Raw genomic sequence first — 20,542 nt, forward strand, 5'->3', positions numbered from 1 at the left:
AGCCGCCGCCGCCGCCGCCGGCTTCCTCCCGTGGCTCCTCCGCAGCCGCGGACGCGCGGACCCCGAACGGCGGGAGCCTGGGTCCCGCAGGGCGCCCGAGCCCAGCGCTCGCCGCGGGCGGCCACCCAGGACGAGGCGGGGATGCGATCCGGGGCGCACCCGGAGGGTCCCCGGAAGGCTCGGGCGCGCGTCCCAGCCGCCGGCAGCGGCTCCTGCGCCGGCACGAGGGTCACCGAGGGGCCCGGCGGCAGCTCCGCGCCTCCGCCGCTCCCGGAGGCCCGGCCGAGACCGCGCGGGGGAGGCGAGCCAGGGATGCGACGCGCAGCTTTTTCCGGTAAAAGGAAGGGAAAACTTTGATGTTGGAGCGGCACGCGGGGCACGGCGGGCAGCAGAACAAGTTGCAGGTGCCGCGGGGAGGGCAGCTCCCGGGGGGAAGGGCGGCCGTCCCCGCAGCCGCGGGGGGCGGGGGATGCTCAGGCTCCCGGAGCGATGCCCGAGCGCCCCTGGTCCGCGGTGGCCCCGGAGTCCCCCGGAAAAGCGCCGCGTCTCCCGGGATGCGCGCAGCCCCCGCGCCTCCCTCCCGCTGGAGAGCGAGCCTGGCGGGGGCCGGGCGCCAGGAAGCCTGCGCGCGGGGAGGCGGGGAGGGGAGGGGAGGGGGGCCCAGCCCGGCGCGCCTCCCTCCGCGCCGAGAAACTGCTCCGAAGTGCGCGGCTGCTGCGCGGGGCCGGGCCGAGCCGAGCGGGGACCGCCGGGGAGGGCGCGCGGGGGGCGGGCTGCGCGCGCCGGGAAAGGGGCCGCCCGCCTCCGGGGCCGAGCGCGGCGCAGGTCGGCCCCCGAGCCCCGCGTCCGAGTCGGGGCGCCGCCGGCCCCGTGCTGGGGGCGCGCTCAGCGAACAGGACGCGGCCGCGCTGCGTGGACCGGGGGACCGGGCGCCCCGACCTCGCTCTTCAGCGCAGCCTCGCTGCCGCCCCGCCGGCCTCGGAGGCCTCATTCCCCGTCATTCTGCAAAGTTAGTTGGGATCCACGGGGCGCGGGGAGGGCGGGGGGAGGACACTCTCCCGTCTGGAACCCCCAATCCGGATCGTGCCAAACCCTCCCCTGGCCCGACCCGAGGCCTCCCACTCGGAGCGCGGGGAGATGAAGCCCCGGGAAGCGTCCCCAGGGTGCTGGCGGCCAGTCTCAGACGCTGCTCACGCTCACCCCCCCCCCCCCGGGAGCCCCCGGGCCTTTGCACGAGCAGCCTCTCCCAGGGCCCCGCGTTAGCACAAGCGGCGTGCAGCAGGGTTTGCCTTCCTCCCAGGCCGGTGGCGAGGAATTCGTTCAGACTCGCAGAGGAGGGCAGAGGGAGTTTGTGCTGGCTCCTGGGTGAAGACGCGCGGGTCCCTGCCCCGCGGGCGCTCCCACGGGCGCCGCGGCACTCAGACGTCGGCGGCGTGTTTGCAAGTAAGGAGGAAGATGCAGCGGAGGTGGAGACAGGATTCCGAAAACGGGGGGCTGGGTGGCCTTTCCGCGGCCCCTTCTGCACGCTCCTTCCGGACCAGGACACGCAAAGGGAGCACTTCGGGGCGGTCCCGGCCCTGCGCGGGGCACCCGGACACCTGCAGGTGCAGCGCAGTGAGGAACGGGGAGCAGCACGGGGGCCCCCCGGGAAAGGGGAGCCCGCGGCTGTGCCGGGCCAGGACCCCCGCGCCCCCAGCCGGGTGCGGCCCCGGCCTTCCCAGGGCCCCCTCCGCGGGAGCACGGAGGCGGAAAACGCAAACTCGGCGGGAGAGCGGCAGCTCGCGGTCCGCTCCGGTTGCGCGCGGCGGGCCTCCCTCTAGCGGCCGCGCCCGGGAATCGCGCGGGGGGCGGCGGGCGGGGCGGGGGCCGTGCGCGCCTGTGTGCGCGCCCGTGAGCGCGAGCGTGTGTGCGTGCCCGGGAGCGAGCGGGAGGGGGTCCCCGGGAGCGCTCCTCCTCCCGGCGGCGGCCGTGCGCCCGCGGGGTCCCAGCAGCTGCTGCGGCGCGTCACCCTCAGGCGCTGCCAACTTCACCAATTGGCCTCAGCGCCCGCGTGTGTGCTCCCGGGGCTGGGGGGCGCACGGCGGGGGGGGGGGGCGGGGGGAAAACATCAGTAACGCACACCGCTCATTTTTTTCCTGCAAATAAACAGGCTCCGCGTGCACATTCCCAGGCAGTCCGTGTTGCGTCGACCCCTACGCCGTGCGCTCCCGCCGGGGGCTCGGTCTTCCCAACGTCGCCCTCCCTCCGGCTGCTTCTGGGGTGCGGGAGGGGCTGGTCACGGAGCCGGGAAGTGGCCGCAGCCCGGCTGTCCCCAGGGTCCTCTCCACGGTCTGCGGGCCGGCTGCGCGTCCGGTGACCTCAGGCGTCACCGCGGTGCCGGGACGGGCGAGCATCGTCAGGCTCCAGGCTCATTCTCGACGCAGAGTCAGGGTGCGGGCAGGAGAGGACAGGGGCACCCCCGGGTGGGGACGCCGCCGGCGCAGCCTGAGCAACGGGGAAGGCACCCCGACTCCGGGGGGACCCGCGCCCTCCGCAAGGTGGACGGAGAAGGCGCCCCAGGCCGAGCGGACCCCGCGCGCGCCCGCTGAGCCGCCCCGCCCCGCCCCGCCCGCAGCGTCTGCGCGCCCAGTGCCCGCGGCGGCCTCCGCGCACCGCCTCCCGGGGACCCAGACCAGCGCGGCCTGCGCGGGAGGACGGGGCTCGGGGCCGTGGGCAGGCGCACCGAGCTCCTCCCGCGGGCCGAGAGAGGGCGCCAGGCGAGCGGGGCTCCGGGGAGGGCGCGCCCGAGGGCACCGGGGAGGGCACACGGTCAGCGGGGACCCGGGGAGGGCGCACCCCGGGAGGGCACCCCCACTGTCGGGGATAAGCCAGGGAACTGTGGCCGGGGCGCCCCCCACCCCGCAGGCCCCAGCGGCTGGCGCAGAGGAGGAGCGCCTGGTGAACCCCGAGCTGGCACACCGTGGTGTGTGGTGTGTCCTCCTGAATTCCCCTCCAGGGGGGGCCCTGGGGGTCCCTGTGAGCTTCTGTGCTCCTGCTACTTCCTTTGAATGGGACTCGGCTTCACCTGCACCCCAGCCCTGGTAGCAGGAGACCTTAGGAGGGTGGCACAGACAGGGGGCACTAATTTGTCAAGTGGGACTATAGTTTCCAAAAGTGCGAGGAAGCAAACTTCTTGAATATGCCCCAACTTTCTCTGAATGTGCTTGTCATCCTAGCAAAGCTGCCCTCACTGCCTTTTTGTTTCTCAGATTTGACAAGTCACAGACACGGATTTGTGGCCTCAGAATTGTTTTTGCTTCTGTAAGCTCATCAACACATTTTATTTATTTATTTTTGTCCTAAAATAGTGAAAACAGCTTGGTGGGATACAGAGAAAAGTTACATATAAATATAACCTAATTAGATTAAATTGGCATAATAGTAAGCAATATTGAGTTTCCACTTATGATAGCCTACTTTTGTGAAAATTTATTTTTTTTAAGATTTTATTTATTTATTTATTCATGAGAGACAACGAGAGAGAGAGAGGCAGAGACACAGGCAGAAGGAGAAGCAGGCTCCATGCAGGGAGCCCAACCTGGGACTCGATTCCGGGTCTCCAGGATCATGCCCTGGGGCTGAAGGCGGCGCTAAACCTCTGAGCCACCTGGGCTGCCCTACTTTTGTGAAAATTTAAAAAAACAAATCATTTCCTTAGCTTTAGGAAGAGCTCACCTGTAACATTAAAACAGAAATACTATTTTTAAAATACCATTCAGTTAAAAGTACATTTTGTGTGTATTGACATTCTTATAGATTGAATTATAACTTAGTGATCCAGATCAAAACTTCTAAAAATAAATCTCAGATCATTGGAGAGATGGCAAGGAATCTGGTATTTTTAAGTGTAGTAAAAAACACATTCCATAAAATTTACCATCTTAACCGCTTTTAAGCATGCAGTTGAGTTGAGAAGTACTAAGTTTTATGTATATAAACAGGACACCAGCACTTTTCCATCTTGCAAAACCAAAAGTCTGTACCCATTAAGCAATTTCCTCTCTCCCACCCTCTCTCTCCTTCTCTTTTTTCGGAGGCGTTGGAAAGGTCATCATCTGCAAGCAGGGAAGATGGTTCTCACTGCTCCCCAAGCCAGCTGCCCCCCCTGCATCTTGGGTGTCTCAAGCCTCAGTTTTGTGTAACAGGTTTCCGGTGTTTAAGCCACTCAGCCTATGGTATTTTGTTGTGGCAGCCTGAGCAGACTAATACATATGCTGATTCTATTTTTGTTTTTTTATTAGGAAGCACCATACAGTTTTCTTTCTTCTTTTCTTTTTTTTTTAATGATAAATTTATTTTTTATTGGTGTTCAATTTGCCAGCATACAGAATAACACCCAGTGCTCATCCCGTCAAGTGCCCCAGCAGCTGGTACCATTTTACATTCCCACCAGGAGGGCACAAGGGCTCTGATTTCTCCATATCCTCCCCATCCCTTGTTACCTTCTGTCGTATTGATAATAGCCATTGTATAGGGTATGGGGTAATATCTCATCGTGGCTTTGACTTGCCCTTCTCTAATGGTGAATGTTTTGGGGCATCTTTCCATATACTCATAAATGAACAGATAAATGCCTGTTCAAGTCTTTTGCCCATTTTTAAAATCTGATTGGTTGTTTTTTGTTGTTGTTGAGTTGTTAGAGTTCTCTTTATATTCTAGATCAAGCCCTTATCAGGTATATGATTTGCAAAAATTCTTTCCATTCCAGAGGTTTCCCTTTCACTCTCTTTATTGTGTCTTTTGATATACAAAAGAAATTTTAAGTTTGACATGCGTGTACCTTTATATCAAACTATATCTTGTCTCAATAGCTTTCATATTTTGGAAATTCACATGTTACCACTTAAACTCCTTAAAATATGAACTTTGCTGATAAGTCATGAGTTCTTCCTTCTCCATAATAATATGAAAATTATTCTCTCAAGCTGTTCTATATTTTACTTTATTTGTTTATTTTTTGCTGTTCTATATTTTAAAACAGTGTTTGGTTGTGGCTTATTTTACTTATTACTGAACCGTCAATGGTAATGATCTCATACTTTTTAAAATGTTTTGAAAGTTTAATGTACTTCACATGTTAGGGAAAAAGTAATATATTTGTATAATGAGAGATCTGATTGTTTTTAAAGTTACTGTAAAATATTCTATATATAAGTGAAATATTTGTATTTATTTATTTTTACTGTAATGAAAACTTCAACTAATTCAGCCTTTCTTTAAAAAAAGAATGGTCCATTTGATAAAAATATAATGATTACACTTTATGTGTGTTGAATTATAGGCCTAGTTATGCTTCCAGTAGATCATTCTTTTGCATTCATATATAAGGTTCATATTTTAACGCTTCTAATCCATGTAGAACTAAGATGTTCTCAACTGGACAACCTTGTGCTCCCTCTCTAAAGTAATTCTTGTAATCACTAATTTTATATTTTGTTTCAAAATTAGATAATCTGAACCCATGAATCATGATAATAGAAGTACACACGTGTATTTGACACAACTGAATTATAATAGAGATAAAAATTTGCTTATCCATTAATTTAAGCCCTAAAGTCTTATGTAATTCTAGGAGGAATTAATATGAATTCAATTCATATTAAATATAAAACAGTTTAATTTACTAGTTTCTATTTAGGAGATCCAACTGAGCTTTGATTGGAGTATTAAACTACATTTATAGGTTTATGTGTTTAAGATAAGTTTGGATTACATCTTGTTTGAGACTTTGCATTCCAGAATTTTAAAAAATACAGAGATCTTCGCTTATATGTTAACCTATGTGTTTAGTCTCCTAATTAATGTCAAGTTTTTCAGGAACATCTTTAGACTGTGAACAGCACAGTCTGACTCTTCTGGTGAGAAATGAAACAGGAAGGTCTATGAGCAGCCAGTTTTTTGTAAATGGCACTTTTAAAATTCTTCTGTAGGAATTCACATGTTATCTTTCTTTTTTTCCCTGGTTAGAGATGTAACCTGTTTTCTTTTTGGACAGCCATCATGGATTTACTATCTCCAGCAAAGCCCAGAATATTCTTAGAGAAACCAAAATGTTATGCCAACTGAAATAGATGCCATTACTAGAGCTAAATATAATCAAGAGGAATCATTATTGCAAATCATATTGACAGCAATAGCCATCTTAGAGATGATTAAAAAGATATTGAATAAAACACTAGATGTAGAGACTGTTTTCAATAAGTATAATGTGCAAATGGAACATTACAAGAAAGTTACCTTCGGACACACATTGCATACCTAGGAGAGCTCCTTCAGTAGCAGTGAGGTCTATTAAACTCGAGGGAAAATAATTTATTATTTATCAACAAATGTCTCATAACAAAATCTGCTACCTCTTCTTTGTAGCTACTGGATAAAATTATGTTTAGTTCAATAAAACAGTCCTTGCTCCATATGTGCAGCCATTCTCCTATTTGTTATTGTCGTAACATCCCAACATTATGTATCCTGCAGTTGTTTTACATATAGATTATGTGGACAAATTACTGTTGCAGTCCAGCTTCTACCCAGGACTGATAAAATCACTTTAGGAAGAGCCACTGGGAAAATCAAACTTAGGATTTTCTCAGGTGCTTGAGAAGCAAACTACCTTTGATTCTAATTTAAAAATTCATATGGGAAAAAATAAAAAAAATAAAAAATAAAAATTCATATGGGGCATTAGCTAAATAACCAAGGTCATTAGGAGAAAAAAAAGGCTTAAAAATTGAAGAGACAATAATAACCTAAATAAACCTATCTTACAGAAGCTGTATTTCAAATACACAATAGATGGTAAATTTGGTCAATAATTCTAGCATTAAGTTTTACAAGGAAAGAAATGTTTTTCTCCTTTCTCTTTTCCTTTTGCCTAAAAATATTGTCCTATAGAATACAATGAGAGCGGGACGCCTGGGTGGCTCAGTGGTTAAGTGTCTGCCTTCAGCCCAGGGTGTGATCCTGAAGTCCCAGGATCGAGTCCCACATCGGGCTCCCTGCATGGAGCCTGCTTTTCCCTCTGCCTGTGTCTCTGCCTCTCTCTCTCTCTCTCTCTCTGTGTGTGTGTCTCTCATGAATAAATAAATAAAATCTTTTTTTTTAAAGAATTCAATAAGAGCAAGCCATTAGAAATCAGACACAATACATGTGTTCACAAGTAAATTCATTTTAAATATTTCTTGGCTGTTTAAAATATGTATTTCCTATAAATCTCATCTCTTACAATAATTTTTAAAAAGTATCTTGACAAACCGAATATGTTCTTGAATACTTGAGCAGCTTGTGTTAATTTTTTTTTTCTGCCGCCTTCAGTGACTGTCACAGAAAACAGATGCAAATAGCATCTGCTTCCATGACAGATGCCAAGGTGGTGTTGGCATCCTCGAGATGTCCACAGGGTCTGTCTGGGCAGTGATTACATTCTGTGGGCTCATCCATGCTATTAACTCTGCAGTAACAGAAATACTGTTAAATAATCTAATGGTTTTATGATGATCAGTTTGTCTACTGTACTAAACTGCAAAAACGACGTTAATGACAAACTTCTCCAAATGATATTGAAGCATTTCCCAAGTACCTTGACACTGACTATAGCTAATTAGCAAATAATAAAAATTCAGGAAGAATAGATAAAAACATGCATACTTTAAAGGATTCCTTCCTTCTTTCCTTCCTTCCTTTCTCTTTCTTTCATTCTTTCTTTCTTTCTTTCTTTCTTTCTTTCTTTCTTTCTTTCTTTCTTTCTTTCCACGAAGTTTATGGTAATTTGTCCCAGAAGCAATAGGAAGGCACTACAATGATCCAAGTCTCTCTGTATTAGGGCTCTCACTATTAATGTCTACACATTTTAGCCAATGACCATCTTTTTGGTGAGAGGAGGATAGTTATCTATAAAGACCAGATGAATTATTTGCAGATAAAAGAATCAAGGGGAGGTTTGAGACTGATTCTATTTCTCCCACCCTAATGCACACACATACATTTTGCAGAGGATATAGGTCAAGAGTGGACTTATACATATCCTTTGTGGTCACTGCACATAGGAAAATCGCCTTTAATAAAATCAAATGGGTTATTCAGTCATTTATCTAGTCATTTATCATTTCTTTAGTTATAAAACTGTCTTGTTCTAAAACAATACATATTCAAGCACAAAAACCTAGCAAGCAAAACACACTTTCAAAGTCAGGGAGAGATCAAGGGGAAATAAAAATTTAACGTTAAGGAGTCTGTGGTGAAGTTAGTAAGTAAAGTGCATAAATCATTAAAAAAAATAATCACAGATTTTAAAAGGGGACAGGCTCTATTTCTTATAAGAATCATACCTTAGATATAGGGACAATAAAATGTTAAAATCAATAAATAAGTTATATTCTCATCAAGACATAGAAAATCTCAAGAGACCACTACACCACACCTAGCAAAGGGGGAAAAGCTAGATGGGCTGCCAATTCATAGTTTCAGGGCCCCCATCAGAAGTATGATGATGCAATAGGTCAGAAAAAAAAAAACTAAAAAAGGGATGGGCACGTCTTGGGAGAAATGAGTTCCACATGTGACACAAGATTAGGAAAGGAGAATAGATGGTAGACAAGAGTGAGAAGGGACACCTTACATTTTAGCACATTTTTAAAAAGATTGCATTTATTTGAGAGAGAAAAAGAGTGAGAGAGCATGAGCAGGGGGAGGAGAGGGAGAAGCAGACTCCCTGCTGAACAGGGAGCCCAACCCAGGACTCAATCACAGAACCCTGAGATCATGACCGAACCGAAGGCAGACACTTCACCAGTGAGCCACCCAGGCACCCCCATTTTAGTACATTTTTAATGTGACACATGAGTGATCCTGTAGGATCAGAATCCAGAGAAGCCCAGCATATCTGATGTGAATGCACTTGCCAATTCCTTCTCAAATGCCATTTATAAGTGCACAAAAGTGGTGCGATAAAGGCTGGGAGAAGAACAGAACACCTGAGACATATATTTTCACAGATAGAGGGTTGTGTTTGTCCTTTTGGGCTGCTATAACAAAATATGGCACGGTGTGTAGCTTATAATGACAAGAATAAATATTCCTTCAGTTCCAGGGGCTGGAAGTCCAGGATCCATGTGCCAGTGCAGTTGAGTGAGGTCACAGGCTTTTCATTACCTCTCATGTGGAATATGGGAGATCCCTCTGTAGGGTCTCTACAGTGATGAACACTTCATCAAGAGGGCTCAGGCCTCAGGAACTCATCACATACCAAAGTCCACACTTCCTATTAAAACCACTTTGGTCATTGGGTTTTTAACATATGAACTTTGGAGGGACACAAGCATTAAGACCATAGCAAGGGTCTTAAGAAGCTTAAGGTAATGATGCCCTACAGTTGGGTAATGGTGCCCTACAGGTTGGTTTTAGGACAGAAAAGTGAGCTAAATACCAAGTAAGAGCTCAAGGGCTTCACCAAGTCAATGGTGGTATACTCACTGCAGACCTTCATCCTAATGTCTGGGACCAAGTCATCAAATTGGAGAGAAATTTTTCCCCTAACTACAGAAAGAAGGGGGCTTCACTAGAGAAAAAAGAGACCCCTCCCAACATCTGGACTAAGAGTAGAGTAAAACTCTGACATCTCCCTGATGATTGGATACCAAATGTTACCAGAGTTTGATCTACCCTTGAATCAGCTGAATGGAGGTTAACAAAAGCTGCAATGAAGCCTAGATCTAGCCGAATGGCACATATGAGGGACTCAGCCCAATCCAAACCCTGGTGGCCTAACAGGACTAAGTGCATGCCATTCAGTCTACAAACATTATTTACAGTACTTTCTGCTTTTTATACATATCCAGGATATGCAAGGTATAATGTATTAGGAAAAAATAGGAACATATACAACCCAGGGGAAAAAATAGTCAATAGAAGCAGATTCATAAAATACCCAGCTATAGGATTACTACACAAGGACTTTACAATAGCTATTATAAATATGTAGAAAGGACTAGTATGTCAAAATGTGTGAAATCTGAGGAATTTTCTGGAATGTTGGAAACTAAAAAAAAAAAAAAAAACAAAACAAAACAACAACAACTAATTGGACATTCTAGAGCTAAAATATAAAACATGAAAAACGGGTATAGCAATGAACTGGAGTTAGCTGCGGAAATCAGGGTGCCTTGACTACTGGTCCATGAAAATGAACGGACCAGAAGCACAGAGAGAAAAAAAAATGAAAATTGTGTCTGAGACATATGGAACAATATCAAAATGAAAAACAGAATTCCAATTATGTATCAGAAGGAATAAAGGTAGTGAGTAGACAGGAGACATATGAGATAATGTGTATGAATTTTCCAAGATTGATGAAGCTCAGCAATCTCCAAGTAGCATAAATGCAAAGAAAAGCACACTGAGATATATCACAGTCAGGTGGCTGACAGACAAAGATAGAGGAAAACAGCAATAGCAGGAACCCTCGTGTCCTGTTGGTGGGAATGCAACCGATGCAGCCACTGTGGAAAACTGTTTGGAGGTTCTGCAAAAAATAAATAAATAAATAAATAAATAAATAAATAAATAAATAAATAAATAAATAAATAAATAAATATAGAAATACCATATGATCCAGTAATTCCACTACTGGCTGTTTACCCAAAGAAAATGAAAACACCAATTTGAAAAGGTATGTTCACGCCTCTGTTCATTGCAGCATTATTCAGTCGCTCTTTAAATATTTATTGATATATTCTGTACCCCTGCCCTCATTAATCTCCCAGTCTTGTTGCAACGAAGGAAAGATGCTTCTCAACCACCTGTGCAGGCACAAAATCCGGTGAAGAGGAACAGACAAGGAATGCAATTTTCTTAGTGCAGTGAGCTATCCTGCAACGTTATAACATATTCAATATTTAAAGACCTGCAACTCAGAATGAGTAAGATAAATAGAAGTGCGGTGATTTAAGTGCAAATTAAGCTCTCAGAAGTTTAAAAATATAGGCTTTGTATGTAATTAATGAAGCGACAAGAGTGTAAATATTATGTAGTAATTAGATTCGTCAGTGGTAGAACTGAGGTAACTGGTGATTTATTTTCCTATGTCAGGAGCAAATTTCAAAATAAATGTAATAAACAGCAATTACTGTTTTGTGATTATAAATAAAGTCATATATTTAAGATTTGAAGCCTCACTTACCATTCTTAAAAAGTCATTTCAAACCCTGAATCTCTCAGGAGTACTTTAGTCTGAATTATTACAACTTTCCAGTTTAAGAGCATTTCCCATTTATTTCGGGTTGAAGTTATCCCAGTACCATATAGTCAGGGGCAACCACTTTTGTGTTTTGTAAAATTTAAGTGCAGATGCTATTTATTAATTGCTAAGTCTGCGAAATATGATTTTGATGAAACAAGGCATATTATGATTATGTGACCAAAAAAAGGGTGAATTCCTTTTAAAATTATAATAAATCATTCAAATCCCTTACCACCAAAACGAAAAGTACAATTCATGTGCTTTTTCACATGAATCGGTTTCGAATGAACCGATTTCACATGAATCGGTTGCTAATTAAAAGAAATGAGGTATCTTACTTTCAATTAGAAGCTGGGGATTTTCAGCTTTTCTTTTTATCCTATTGGGAACTGAATATGGACAGATTTACACTAACAAACACACGGATCCTTAGTTCTTTTTTTTTAAGATTTTATTTATTTATTCATGAGAAACACACACACACACACAGAGAGAGAGAGAGAGAGAGAGAGAGAGAGAGGCAGAGACAGGCAGAGAGAGAAGCAGGCTCCATGCACAGAGCCTGATGTGGGCCTCGATCCCGGGTCTCCAGGATCATGCCCTGGACCGAAGGTGGCAGTAAACTGCTGAGCCACCCGGGCTGCCCCAGATCCTTAGTTCTGTTCTCTCTGCCTAATCACCTCCACGCATGCTGTCCCCAAAAGCACACGCAGCCTCTCGCTCGGAATGTCCAACACATTATCCATCACCTGCGCTCCCCATCTCCTCTTCCAGAACCACCCCCCCACCTCCCTTCTTGCCTCTGATGGCTTACCTCCTCATCTTCCAGGCATCCTCTGAGGTTGGCTTTCCTGTGCAGGATAAATTAGCTGCCCTTCGTGGGCATGCCCACTATGTCCTGGAGTCCTCTTCCAGCACTTTCTGCACTCTCCGACGCACACGTACAGTACCTGGTGTATCAGCATGTCTGACCCAATACAGAGTATGATCTGTAGCAAGTGAATCAGGATGAGAAGAGTAAGCTCATAGTAAGCATTGAGGTTTGGTTTAGACAACCAGCTGTTTCTGAATTATCTGACATCGTGTGCGTGCTGAGCACCCAATGTACATTAATGGAATGTATGAATAGCTAAACCTATAATATCCAAAATATGGACCTTTGGTTTGCTTCTTGTAAATTAGCTTCCCAGTTTTACATGATAGCTCTCTCATAGATAGTGAAATAGTCCCTGTTTTCATTTTTTAGTTTTCTCAGATTTTCTTAGGTCCTTAATATTTGAGAGAACCCAAAGGGAACTATGGATCCTACTTTTAGAAAATGTATATATGTATTTTTGCAAAATGTATGGAAATCCTGAGATTCTGGCTCTAATCATTCTTGGCGAGTAACAGCATCAGTCCTTCATTTATCATTTATTCACCTTCAAAGAGTCACCTTATAACACTGACACCTATATCATTTAGAACTTGAAATGAAGTGATCGTGGCAGTAAAGGATTGGCAGTGAACAGGGAAAGACATAAAAAGCATCTGGTGATCCGATTAAAGGAGAGCCTGAAGTGTGGTTGCAAAGTTGTCATAGTCAGAAGATCATTGGTTTAGTCAGTTATGAAGGAAATCTTTCCTGGTCATGTCAGTAAAACTGGAGCTCTCTCTTCGATTAGCCATGCCCACACTTTCTCTTAAATATAAAATGAAATGTTGAGTCTCAAAAGCAGTTGTGCTCATGATCTGTTGCCATATAACAAATCGCACCAAAAGTGGAGGGGCTTCAGGACAACCACCATAGAACAAAAGGCTGATCCTCCCAGGGGTACGGGGGACACCCTCCTGCTGCACGGCCCTCAGCGGGAGGAAGGTCCCCTCACTCCGGGGAAGACCAGCCTTCTGTTCTATTCAGCCTGGCCTGACTGCATGGGATGTGTCCACATGAGGGAAAGTAAACAGCTGCAAGAAATATGCACCCCGTATTTATAAATGGGTATATATCATATTTTAATAGCTTTATTTTCTAGTAACTTTAGCTTATATTATGTTTCAGATTTTAATAAACTATAAATTCTTTTCAATGAAAATAAAGATTTTCATTAAAAAACACAAAGAAGGGGTACTGGGTGGCTCAGGGGGTTAAGTTTCTGACTCTTGGTTTCAGCTCAGGGTTGTGGGATCGAGCCCTGCATCAGGTTCTGTGCTCAGCGTGGAATCTGCTTGAGATTCTCTTTCCCCCTCTCCATCTGTCCCTTATTTCGCTCGTTCTCTCTCTCTCTCAAATAAATAAATAAATAAATGAATAAATAAATAAACAAATATTTAAAAAAAAAAACACACACACACAAAGAAAAAATGACCACTGCTGTATGACTGTATTTTGCATTTCATTTGATGTTCAGGGTTAGAAACACGTTGATAAAGAGACAAGTAGAACAAAACAAGCTTTGAGCCTTTCCTGACTTTACCAATGGGCGACACATTAGATTACTTGGGAGGAGCAGCGTGGTCGGTCCATTGCAATCACAGTTCTGTATTTTGGATACAAATGATAGGCCAAAGGGACAATTTCATAAATATTTTGGGAAGAGATGGTAGAGAAAGCCCCTGGATTATACCAAACAAGAAGAAAGGACCATCCAGGAGAGGGAACCAGCAGCAGTGGTCTCCTGAGAGATGGAAATAAGTAATATCTATGGTTGAGTTTAGGGCCCAACACGTAAAGTGGGGAAGCAGAAGTCTGAAATAGACTCTTCCTTCCATCTTCTAGAATGCATTGGATCGGTCATATGAAATAAGCAGGCTGGCCCTGGATAGTTTATCACTAATGGAAGTTTTGCCAAATGGTAGTGAAGAAACTGAGCGGAATATCTGACAAGTAAACATATAACTCCATCAAATTGCTACCCACCTAGATTTATAGGTTTAAGTGCTTTGCATGATGGGGAACTGACCAGAAGCAGAGCTTCCAGCAAGGTCAGGTGTGGGTCAAAGCTGGGTCGCAGTCTAGGATATGGGTGAGTCCTGCCTTTTCACCTGCTACCTCTGACTCTCTAGAGCACGCTTCTTAGGGTCCTGTAGGGAGGAAGGCCCTGCTCTCTCTCCTCTGGGGATTCGGAGACAGCCGGAGTTCTTCCATTTCCAAATAATCCCTCTTTCCAGGGCTCATTTCAAATACTTGCTGGAAGTTTACCTGATGGTTTCAATATAGGTTCGAAAGGGTTCAGAAGAAGCCTCCCCCAAAAGATGCCACTTTGGCATGAGGATCATTCTGAGCTAAAGGCAATCACCGCCCAGCAGACTCTCCCTTCACTACCTAAAAGAATCCAGACTAGGGAGCCTGTACCAGGGCAACCAGAAATAACTTTTCTATCAGAAAAATTTATGCCATAGCATGACAATATTTTTCTTTTCATCCTTCCATGACTTTTTTTTTCCCCCTCTGAAGCCCCCACACCATTTCCTTGGCTCAGGATGGCTCATGATCTCAAATGCCAGGCTCGCCTGAGCCTCATGCCCGTATAGGGCTCTCATGTATAAGTAATTAAATTTGTTTTCTCCCTGTTAATCTGTTTTATGTCAACTCAATTATCAGGCTAGCCAAAGAACCTAGAAGAGAAGAAGAGAAAGGTTTTCCATCCCCACACGTTTATAATGATGTCTCCTATATTTCTTGAACACTGGTTTGAAATTACAAATGGAATATTCAGAGATAGAAATTCTCTTCCGCTTTCATGCATTCATTTAAACAACCAACGTTTACTTGATACTAAGCTTTATTCTTTCAAGTAGGAGTTCTCATAAGCACGCAGGGAACAGACCATTCGGTCAGAGGAAGAGTTGAATCATGAGTGTTTTTGCAATATAACTTGGTGAGATACAGACCTGTATCGACAAATGCCATTTCTCAAGCCCCTGCTATATACTTAACCATGTGTTTGCTATCGAGGTTGCTAAATAAATAGATAAATGAATAATCACTTTGTGGAGGTTCCCAAGATTCTTGTTGGGGGGAGGAATAACAATACATCAAATAATATTAACATTTTATCAAATATAATTAATTCTATGTTCTGGGAGTTTAGAAGCAGAGAACTAATGACTTTTCTTATATGCCAGAGATGTTGAGCTTCAACAGAAAAAAAGTACATATTATAACTAAAACCATACATATCATTGGTAAGCTGCACTTCTTATCCTTGGACACATCTCAGGTAACCTGTGTTTTCCCCTGGTGCCAGCAGCAGCTGGCCCGAATGGCAATACCACTCTATTTTCTACTGCTGTTCTTAGATTAATATTTTTTCAAAGCTAAAGACTTTCCTGGGTCCAAATCTAATATTTGGACATTTCTGCCCTAAGGCCTCTGGGAAAATATAAAATTCTACTCATAATATAAAAATAAAATACATGCTTCCAATGTCTAAAATTTCCATATATGTCTCTGTATGGCTGTGGGGGGGGTAAATATTGCATAATCACCTTATTCAGATGTTTTATTGTTCATATTTTTTGTAAGGTTTAAAATAAGTTAATTAGAAACAAAAAGGAAAAAAAACAAAATCAAAAAGGAAAAGGTAATGATTACAATACATTTTATAGGGTCACATGCAGAATTTATAATTAAAATGTAATAATCAATCAACATGGTGAACTTCAGGATCAAACTCAGTATTTTATGCCAAAGCTGAAACTTCTTAATTTTTTCTGTTGCCTCTGAACCATCAGGATGGCAAGGGATCAAAGAAAGGAAAATTCAGCGGAAATAAGAGTTGACTTGTGAATTGGAAGCCCAGGTGCATCTTGCAAGGCTAGGTTACGGGTTCTGATGAGTACCAGGAGCGCCTCTGTCCCAAACACGGAAGGGCTTGCATCCTGGCAGCCCCTGCTCCTGCACCACAGGTAGGTTGAAACAAACAAACGAACAAAATTTGAGGTGAGCGAAACTGACATCCTTGAGCAAAGGTCATTGATAGGGTTCAAGGGCTCCCTGTCTTCTCAAAGATTACTATGAATCAGTCCATTAGAACTTTCTGAAAACCATTAATGTCAAGATTTTTCCTTATCTGATTTAATGAAATACAAGGTGGAAAGAAGTACAATGAGATTTTTAAAGATCTAAAAAAATTTTTGGGATCCCTGGGTGGCTCAGCGGTTTGGCGCCTGCCTTTGGCCCAGGGCACGATCCTGGAGACCCGGGATCGAATCCCACGTCAGGCTCCCGGTGCATGGAGCCTGCTTCTCCCTCTGCCTGTGTCTCTGCTTCTCTCTCTCTCTCTCTCTCTGTGTGTGACTATCATAAATAAATAAAAATTAAAAAAAATTTTTTTTAAATTTTTATTCATGAGAGACAGAGAGAAGCAGAGACACAGGCAGAGGGAGAAGCAGGCTCCATGCGGGGAGCCCGATGCAGGACTAGATCCCAGGACCCTGGGATCACACCTTGAGCCGAAGGCAGACGGTCAACCCCTGAGCCCCCCAGGCACCCCCCAGTGAGATTCTTAATAGTGTGCAGAGTCATTGTATGACATTAGATATAATTTTGTGATTTTTTTAATTTTATGAACATATATATAGATAGATATGTAAGTGTATGCAAACAAATGCAGGTTTTCAAAGTAGATTATTGCATGATTAATTAAATGTGAGTTCTGTGTACCTTCTTACTTAAAAAGAAAACCTGAGAACTAAGGAAATGCAGACAATGTGATATTGGTATATACCTCCAAGCATGCTTAAAATGAAACAGAAGGGAAGATACTAGTATTAAATGTTGACAGAAACGTGGAGCAATCAGAACTCTCAGACATGACTGATGTGAATATGAACTGATCTGGCTGCTTTTGAAAACTGTCGCGTCCTAGTGAGCGTAGCTGAACACAGCTGAATGTGCCTACACTACAGACAGGACATTTCTTCCACCTCTAAGAAAACTCGACAGGTATGCATGCATGTGTCCAATAGCAACAATACAGCTAACTGAAATATTTATAACAGCTGGATTTTTAATATCCTGCAATGAGAAAATACCTAAGTATTCATCAAGAGCATAACTAAATGGTATTATATTCATACCACAGAACACTAGCCAGCAATGGAGAAGACCAAAGACATAATTAGATGCAAAGTGTGAAGCAATTGCACAAACATAACGTTGAAGAAAATAATTCAATGTGATTCCATCAGTGTAACTTCAAAAAAGAGACAAATGTAAGCAGTAGTAACAGGTCTGCAGAGTGGTTATGTTTGCAGGGAGGCTGGAAGGGAAGCAGGAGAGCAGCCTCACATGTAGAGCACTACCCAGTCTCCTATTTGGGATTCACATTCAGTTTTTGAAAAGTGTATCGAGCTATAAACTATTTCTGTCTTGCACATTTCTGTCTTGATGCAGTTTTGCTACTAAAAGCTGAACATGAAGCATCGGGTTTTCTCTGGTCTTTGCTAGAGGAACATCAGGTTTGAAATGTGTCATTTCAAATACAAGCCATTTAGAGCCAGTGAACGTAAACAGCTGCTTAAGAGTTACTTGATTAATACATTCATTGTAGATGCCACATACCAGCTAAATTTCTGGATTTCATAAATCAAGCCCACATAGATTACCTTGAAAAAGTAGTTAAATCTGTATGAGTTCTACAAAATGGTTTACACAGTGCTTTGCATAACTTTTCACGAAAAAGCAAATCTGGAAGACAGACCCAATTCGAGCGAGCCCGTGCACCTCCGGTCTCTGTCACCAAGATACCAGCTCAGGAACAGATCTGCACGTGCAGATACCTCGTGGTGCACGCTGGCACTTACACACCGGTTTTACCTGAAGCAGTGTTTGGCTATCATATTGCCTTTAATTTCTGCGCAAAGAATTTATTTGTATTAATAGAGATACATTTCAACCTAACTTGCCTCTTTCTTGCCTTTCGTTCTTTTGCTGTACCTATTTGAGGAGAAAAACAAATGTAATAAAAAGTTGTTTCCCAAAATGCTAAAGCACTCGACAGCGTAACGCGTCTCTCGTAAATTTAATCTATTAATTTGTCAAGAAGATCATAATTCTGTAGTGGTTACTGCAATTCTTAAAACATATATATGGGTCTCTATGTGTACGCATGCAAAATATGTGTATATGGTTTACTGAAGCGACAGTCTCAGATTTCAAAATAAATATCCAACACCGTCCTCCAGTGCTCCATGTAAGACAGCTCTACACTGGTGAATTCTCCGAGGGATGTGCTGTCACTTGAGTAATGCAGCTCTACTGCTGGGAAGCGGTCCTCCCAGGCTGTGTGTGTTGGAGGGGTGGTGGTGGCAGCAGCCCCCCTCCTGGGCCTGTCCCCACGAGCTGCCTTGCCTGCCCTTTTGGGAGAATCTGAGCTCCACTTATTTCCTGGCTTTCATACACAGTTTGCTGTCTCTCTTCTCCCCTCAGGACATCTAAGATGATTTTTGCAGTGGCTGTTTTTTGCTTTTGTTTTTCCAAAGAAAAGAAGGACAGAACTCTTCAATCTGTTCAGACTTGGCAGTCCAGAAAAGGAAGCTCTTAATCAGAAAAGAACAAATGGATCTGGTTCGATATATGCAACGGTGGGGGCAAGGGAGCTAGAAGAGAGTTGATGTCAATGGACATTTTAAGATTTGTAGTAAAAGATGGCTTTTGTGAACTTTGGGCATTCACAGTTGTTCATGAGAAACTTTGTTATTTATGATGAGATGGTCCATGGTGGACTATCAGGAAATGGGAACATATGTGTTGGTAAGTAAAAATAATTCAAAATATATTCCATTATTTTTAGATGCCTAGCAATCTGTCTGAAGTCAGATACCCAGAATGCTTTGCTTTGGCATTTTTTTTCAGCATTTGGCAAGATATTCTTGATTTTTTTTCTTTTTTAACATGTATTTATATGCAAAAAATTGTACCGCGGGAAATAATCGAATGGCTACTCTCTTGGTACCACTCAGAGGGTTCCGCCTGGAGCAAGTAGATTGGTTGTGTTTGAAAATTCTATTTATTGAGGGGCTTGCATGACTCAGTCAGTTAAATAACCGATTCTTGATTTCAGCTCAGGTCATGATCTCAGTGTCCTGAGATGGAGCTCCACATCGGGCTGGCTCCCCACTGGGCATGGAGTCTGCTTGAGATTCTCTCGCTTCCTCTGCCCCCCCATATAAATAAATAAATCTTAAAAATAAAGATAAACATTCTTTCATTATGTCATTATACCGATTATCCTCTTTTTTTTAAGATTTTATTTATTTATCCATGAGACACACACACACACACACACACACACACACACGCAGACAGGCAGAGGGAGAAGCAGGCTCCATGCGGGGAGCTCGACCCTGGGTCTCCAGGATCACACCCTGGGCCATAGGCGGCACTAAACCACTGAGCCACCCTGGCTGCCCAAATTATCCTTTTTCTTAAAAGATTGTATTTATTTGTTTGATAAAGAGAGAGAGAGAGAGAAAGCTCCAACTGGGTGAAAGATAGACACAGAGGGAGAAGCTGACTCCCCACTGAGCAGGGAGCCCAATGCAGGACTCAATCCCAGGACCCTGAGATCATGACCTGAGATGAAGGAAGATGCTTCACCGACCGAGCCACCCAGGTGCCCCTGTACAAATACATTCTTGTTCACATTTGCACAAAATAAATATTCATCTGAGTTTTGACTTGGAGACTAACTTTGTGTTTTCCCTCTACTGATTTATATTTTAGATAATAGATAATATATTTTTTTCTTATTTTAGATTTACTGACATGCTTTTACTTTGCTTTACTTGTTTTTATGTATGGGAAGTAATTGAAACTTTCAGAATGACTAAATATAAGCAAGTTGACTCATATTAGTTATTTTTTTAAAGGTTTTATTTATTTATTCATGAGAGACACAGAGAGAGAGGCAGAGACACAGGCAGAGGGAGAAGCAGGCTCCATGCAGGAAGCTCAATGTGGGACTTGATCCCAGGACCCTGGGGTCATGCCCTCTGAGCCACCCAGGTGTCCCAACTCATGTTAATTACTAATTAAAGTTTACTTTGAGGTAATTGTTGCTTCACATGCAACTCTAAGAAATAACACCGAGAGATCCCTGGTACCCTTTACCCAGTTCCCTCAATAACACCAGAATAATAGTCAAGTTTCAGGAAAATCCCATCTCCCCAAGGACCCTATGTATTGTAGTTCCCCCATTCTTCTCACTCTTCTACCCTCTTCCCCGCTCCTGACAACTCCTAACCTGTTCTGCATTTCTGGAATCTTGTCTTTTCAAGAATCTT

General features: G+C 44.2%; 1 protein-coding gene across 1 annotated transcript; it reads left to right on the forward strand.

Moving 5' to 3' along the window:
- Positions 1-356: 356 nt before the first annotated feature.
- LOC129508240 (collagen alpha-1(I) chain-like) lies at positions 357-3,084 on the forward strand. Its single transcript, XM_055323250.1, has 2 exons — positions 357-1,794; positions 2,150-3,084. The coding sequence occupies exons 1-2, from the start codon at positions 357-359 to the stop codon at positions 3,082-3,084; spliced, it is 2,373 nt and encodes a 790-aa protein (XP_055179225.1).
- The last annotated feature ends 17,458 nt before the right edge of the window (positions 3,085-20,542 follow it).

This window comes from Nyctereutes procyonoides, unplaced genomic scaffold (genome assembly GCF_905146905.1).
Source record: "Nyctereutes procyonoides isolate TBG_1078 unplaced genomic scaffold, NYPRO_anot_genome, whole genome shotgun sequence".
NCBI classification, from domain to species: Eukaryota; Metazoa; Chordata; class Mammalia; order Carnivora; family Canidae; genus Nyctereutes; species Nyctereutes procyonoides.